This window comes from Halichoeres trimaculatus, unplaced genomic scaffold (genome assembly GCF_033239565.1).
Source record: "Halichoeres trimaculatus isolate MK-OKI-2021-1 unplaced genomic scaffold, fHalTri1.1 fHalTri1_scaffold_15, whole genome shotgun sequence".
Classification (NCBI taxonomy): Eukaryota; Metazoa; Chordata; class Actinopteri; order Labriformes; family Labridae; genus Halichoeres; species Halichoeres trimaculatus.
Window position 1 is genome coordinate 21,468,653 of NW_027437193.1, and position 6,252 is coordinate 21,474,904.

Here is a 6,252-nt window from a genome sequence, read left to right on the forward strand (position 1 = left end):
TTGTTCTGACAACTCTGCAGAGACAAAAACACCTGCCTCGACAAGTAGACTTTGAACGATTAACCTGATTAGTAACAGAAAGCCACTCCCTTACACACCAAAGATAACAAGACCACACAATCATTCATTCAATAAAAAAAGCACAAGATTATTTATAACCAATGTCATGTTTGAAACCATCAGTATGATAAGTTAAAACCTTTTGTGGCTCTGTAATAAAATCTAAAATTAGAAGAAAAGGGCAATCATTTCTGGAATTATGATGATTTATACTCTGCAACTGCAATGTTTCTTACAAATAGTGTCCAGGTATTCATTAAAGTACAAAATCTGGTGTTTCAGTCCAGCATGTGCAAAAAAACATCCCAAATCCTTCCAGTTAAATTCCTTCTGAAACATCTGTCATTATTACAGCATTTTCTTTATTCAAAAATACCCAGACCGTATTTTCTATAAATCAAGGTGAAGCTGAAAATGGAGTCAAGACAACCTGGGAGATCTCACTATACTGGGAGTGCCAGTCACTACATCCAAATAAGGCATTTCCCTTCCAGCAGAACCAGTCAGGTCACTTAAGGGCATGATCTTCACCAGACTTCGAATATAAATTAGTCAAAGATTAGCACACATGTTGTAAGATACATGGGTTGTAAAAGTGGCTTTGATTACAAGGCGAATTATTGGGCCTGCATTTCAGGGTTTTTCCTCACGATCAAGCATTGATCTGGCGGAAGGGGCCTCTCATACGGCTGGGCCCTGTCCAGCCGAGCAGCTGGCGGCCAAAGTTGAACGTTGACAGCATCAATCCGAGCATGGCGAAGTTTCCAAAAGCTCCCCGCATCCTCTTTTTGGGATCTGATTGGGAATAATAATGGCATGTTAACACCCTGTTTCAGGTAACAAATGAGGATCAGGATCAAATTCAGCACGTTCTTACCTCCTGTAGAGTACCCATGTGCATACACCTCTCTGCTTATGATCCACACAACTCCAAGCCCACTGGCAAAACGCTGTGATAATAATGCAAATGTTATGCAAAGTGTAAATTTCTTTCAGAATCCCTGTGTTTCACATTATATCAGATTTTGTGCTCTTGTGTAACATCTTCTTTAGGAGAAAAGTATGTTGCTACAGTGGTATGAAGTGTAAGAATCAACTCACAGGACAGTTCAATCCACTGAAGGCGAGGCAGAACAGAAAGGCGGGGTAGATCTCCAGACTGAGGGGAGGAGTCAGCAGCAAGTTAACTTTCACCTCTTTTTCTTCACTACTATGAGTCATAAAAGTTTAATGCATGCAAGTCAAGGCTTTATTTTTTATTCCAAGTGGTCAAACTTACGTGTTTTGGTGAGCACGCTGGATGCAGTTGAAAACATTTCCATTTTCTGGGTCATCACTGTACATCTGAGGGTACTGTAAAGCAGGGTACAATTATTTATAAAGAGAACCTAAAGGGCTGAACAGTAATCTGCTAAATATGTTGTGCCCTGCCCAAATATGAAACTATTTCAAGCAACACTCACAGGTACATTGTACTTCTTACGGGCTTTGCCAACTTTCCATGCCAGATGTCCAACCATCACCATACTGGCAACTCCAGTCATCAACACAAATCCATACTCCTTTGAAAGCACACCCATTCTGTAAACTGTAAGAAAAAAAAGAACACAGAAATCAAAATTATCCCAATAAGAGAGTGCACATGTACCAACGCCTTTACGTTTTGAGGGCTATAGCTTTCTATTCGTTTTGTAAAGTGTAATAACAGGAAGGAGTTTCTTTTGGGCAAAACATTACAGTAGATACAGCCTTTTCTATGCATTGCAATACACATCATTCTGGACCTTGTGTGCCTCCTTGTCTCCTTTAATACACTTAAATCTCCTCCAAATACCAAACAAGCGTTATCAATCTAGGCAGGTAGCAAGGACAACTTCAAAACGAAAGGTCAAATAAGGACTCGAAATGCGCCATTGATGTTTGAATAACAGCTTTAAGAGGAAACACTAAACAAAGACAGAGCCTACAAAAGTGAAAGTGTTTACCTTTAACGTTGCTCGTACACGATGCGGACGGCAGGAATAACCAGGAGCAGACAACGACAAACCGAACCTTTCAAGTTTCCTTAATATGCGTCGGTGTGTGTGCGTACGGCTTACGTAACACGGTGAGGGCGTGGTAACAGGACTGTACGAGATTAAAAACTGATTAACCCGACTGCTCCTAAAGTTTACACACGCTGCATTTCACTAAAACGTTTTAGTTTCACTTTCATGACAAGTTCAGTTGAACACTTCAGTGCGACCAAGCATAAGAGAAGAGGAACAAGGTCCACATGTCGAGCATGCGCAGTAGACCGCAGGAATGCTGCCTTGGTGTATACATACACTCGTTACTCCGGCAACAAGCTACATGGAAAAAGTTTAGGGCTTACTGGAACAATTAGGACGGAAAAATAGACAAAACATCTACAAACAGCAACACATAAACCTTGTTTTTCTTTTCTTGAGAGCAGTATTTTAAAGGAAGTCATATTTTATTTTGTTATAAAGTGATATTTGCTATGCTGTTGATCCAAGCCAATAAATGTCTTTCACCAATACTCAAGTTTCCCATCCTCTCTGACACACTACAATTGACTTGTGACCTCTTTTCAGTAGGTGTTTCTAATTGAAAGATTTAAAGATTGAGCAAATTAAAAGCAAAATTCCCTTAATTTTTTTTGTAGACCTTACCACATTTTACCTCTTAACAGAAATGTGTAATTATTAGTTACTGTAAACTCTACTTTATCAGGTGACTCAACTTATGGGACAAGTTAATACCTCTTACACATCTCAAGTGGAGAAATTTACAGAATTACCCAAGCAAGACACTTAATATATTAGTTATTACATTGTGTATCTTTAACAGTTTAAAAATACAGAATACATAAGTTTTGAGCCTTACTTCGAGAGCTTTGTTGCTTTAAAATTTATATTGACTGTCCTATCCTCACTAACCCCTTGTTGATACAATAAATAAATGGAAAAAACAGGATCTTAAACATAATCTGAGGTGCTTTCAGATAAATAAAAAGTGAGGTGCACACAAGCAGGGGCTTTTTGATTTTTAGACCTTTATAACTAATAGTGAGTGTCTCCTTTAAAAAAATCACAGGAAATGTTCTCAAATCAAACAGGATCTCTCCAGTCACAAAAATTGCATTTTTAGAGGACAGAGTTAACGCATGCATGCATGAGAGGTCACAGTCTCCCCTCTAGTTTAATCAATAACCCGAGTGGGATTTATTACGACTCTAGTAGGGCCACAGAAAAGATAAATTGATTCGGTTAATTATTATCAGTTAATACAGAAATAGCATGGATGGTTGAAGTCATGAAGAGTAGTCTATAATCTTATGGCCTTAACCTGAAGGAAAAAAAAGAACAGAGGAAAGGAAGATCTTAAAATTGTACTATTGAGATGACCTGACTCACCAGATTCTAATGGATTTCAATCGATGGTACTGGTTATTAAGTACTACTGAATAGAATATAATGAGAATGTATAATGGATAGTTTTCTTAGTGCTTTCATCCCGAGCTTGACTTGAATTGTCTAAACGCTACATTAGAGCATCTCAACCAGTAAAATAAGAGTCTATTGATATCTGCTGTTGTAGTTTGTAAAATACAGAAACACAAGAAGTAGACTGATGCAAATAGTAAAAAATTAACACTATTAGAATGCATCTTGCAAAATCAATAAACTTGGTCAAACTTAGAGGGTTTTTTTTTCTTTTTATATCAACAAATGACACTGGTAGCTATTGGTTTGCAATGCCCTCAAAGAGTACTATAGTGATGTGTTATGTTTTATGTCAACAATTTTTGTAACCAAAACAAGTTTTAAATATGGGAGACAAGTCCTTGCAAATATATTTAAACGTGACTGGCATGCTCTAAATTTAAGGATTACAAACCTGGATTCACGTTTTACACAGTCCTTTACTGCAATTTGTAGTAAATATGTCAGGCTGATTTTGAGTGATGACATGTCTTAAAAGTTCTGGGTCCTGTATGAATTGACTTTCTTGTTAATAGAGGTATAAATTAGTCCTTTAACAAAGCTGGTTTATTTTTTGACCACATAGGTAACTATTAACCCCTGTGACTTTTCTGAGATTCTTTTTTTTTTCCAGAGTATGATGGAAATCTCTTTGGGTTTGAGGAATGAAATATATTGTTACTGAGCGGGCTTTGTCATTCGTTAAACAATACAACACTGTGATGAGCTAGATGAGTCTGAATAAGCCTGATTATTACTATCAAGCTGCAAAGCATGCATAAGAAAAACAGAACAGTTTCAAAGCAGCTGCTGAATGATGAATCATTACCAGATTTTGGTCACTAGATGTCCTCATGAAGTCACTAAATATCTATGACAGGAAACAGCTGTGTGGATTAGTTCAGTCCACAGGATGGCAAAGCATTGTCACAAATATGAAGAGGCCTCCTGCTCTATTTTTGACACCTCCAAAAACAAACAAAAAAACATTATAAAAAATTTGTATGTGCTGAAGAGAGAAGAGGAGTGTGGAGTGTGATCAGGGTGCAGCTGGTTGTTGACTGTTGTTGACTCGGGGTGGTTTCTGTCGGCCTCACATCTGTCCTCCTCCTCCTCCTCCATCATGTCGAGTCTGATTCAGCACTTCAACACCTACACAGAGAACCAGGAATAGACTCAGAAGTCATAGTGAGGCTGAAGAGAAGAGGAAAACAACTGCAGCATGCCGGAGACCACCTTGTCCCATCTCATCTCGTCTGCCTGTATACTGGTGTAATGGTTTGAACTGGGGGCCTTCGGTTGCTTTTGGCGGACGTGTCAGTCATTATTGTACATGCCTCATCGCACAAAGAAGTCTGAGGGGAGTAGCTGAAATGGATCCTACATCTAAACACATTGTTATCATTGCCCCACTCCTGTTTCACATCATGTTCACATCCAGTATGTTTTCCAGGTGTCAGGTTAGCTCTGTCTCCCAACACACACACACACACCTGAGGCGAGCTGATGGAAAGTATCCAACAAACGCACAAGCCCAAAAATAGATGTTTTGGTTGACTTTTGCACTGCGTTGGTTTGAGAGGAAAAGTTTCTTGACATTGGGATCCATAAATGGTTGACAGTTGAGAAACTATAGGTAAATAAAAGTTAGCTTAAAGCCATTTTTCTCTTTCAGGGTCATGAGCTGTCATTGGGCACAAAGTGGAGTGCACTCTGAAATTACCTACAGCTTTTTACAGGTATTCACACAGATCCACACCTACAGGCATCTGGGAGAGACCAATCAAACTGATGAGCATGTTTTAACGGTAGGAGGAACCCATGCATGCACATGCCCAACAAGAGACACAGACAGGATCTGCCAGAGAATTGAACCAGGACCATTATTTCTGTGAGGCAACAACGCTATCCACTGTACCTACCCAGAGTTTGTATTGCCTACAATATGGAGTAAAATGAATATTGATGCCTCTTAATGAGCTGTAAAGTCAAATAAATCCACCTGCAGTGAGCCTGATTATTACAGCAATGATTACCCATTTACAGCCTGGTTCAAAAAACATCTTGGTTCTTAATAGCTCATTTCTCTATCAGCACACAATAAATGGAGGGGGGCTACTCTGTCTCAGAATCAAATAGATGACGTCACAGACACTGCAACCATGTATTAAACAGTCTTTGGTCTAGAGAAAGTGATTAACATCATCTTGCAGAAACAGCCCTGGTTTACGCCTAGCAGTAGATCCTCATAGTGAGCAATACTGAGTGTTACAGTAACTTATTGGCTGCCTGCTGCTTTCAGAGCAGAGAGCCCCAAACGAACAGTTATTCTAAAGCATTTTGATCAGTCTTTCGAGACCCACGGCATATTGTGTTCACACATCGATGTACATACTGAAACTACCAAAAAAAAGTGTTCTACCTTTTTATTCTTCTGTACTTGGCAGTAGAACACAAGCTGGAGAAAACAGAGAACACAATCTCTGATCAGTTTTTACTGCTTCTCTCCGAGGCAGCATTCTTTTGTCTTCTCCCTGATCTCCTCTGTCTTTCTCCACTATCTTCACAAATACTCTCTTTGAGTGTAGCCTGCCTGAACTTTTACAACTTGCAATGTTTTGCTATTGTTGCTTCGTCATCTTCTTCTCATAATAATCAATGCTGATCTGCCATCCAGGGAGAGCACTGCTGCCACCTACAGGGC

General features: G+C 39.2%; 1 protein-coding gene across 1 annotated transcript; it reads right to left on the reverse strand.

The window, feature by feature from the left end:
• Window positions 1-402: 402 nt before the first annotated feature.
• Window positions 403-2,287, reverse strand: mgst3a (microsomal glutathione S-transferase 3a). Its single transcript, XM_074687807.1, has 6 exons — window positions 2,046-2,287; window positions 1,524-1,648; window positions 1,340-1,413; window positions 1,162-1,219; window positions 938-1,010; window positions 403-855 (listed from the first exon to the last, which is right to left on the reverse strand). Exons 2-6 carry the CDS (start codon window positions 1,638-1,640, stop codon window positions 713-715), a joined length of 465 nt encoding a protein of 154 aa, XP_074543908.1. The 5' UTR covers window positions 1,641-1,648; window positions 2,046-2,287; the 3' UTR covers window positions 403-712.
• Between the last annotated feature and the right edge of the window lie 3,965 nt (window positions 2,288-6,252).

What these genes read in the sequence shown, in the direction of transcription:
- mgst3a (XM_074687807.1), bottom strand. Translation starts at nt 1,640, where the DNA reads ATGGGTGTGCTTTCAAAGGAGTATGGATTTGTGTTGATGACTGGAGTT. An exon ending in GTAAGAAGTACAATGTACCT is followed by an intron (nt 1,414 to 1,523) that starts GTGAGTGTTGCT and finishes CCTGCTTTACAG; the next exon opens with TACCCTCAGATGTACAGTGA. An exon ending in TCAGTGGATTGAACTGTCCT is followed by an intron (nt 1,011 to 1,161) that starts GTGAGTTGATTC and finishes TTATTATCACAG; the next exon opens with CGTTTTGCCAGTGGGCTTGG.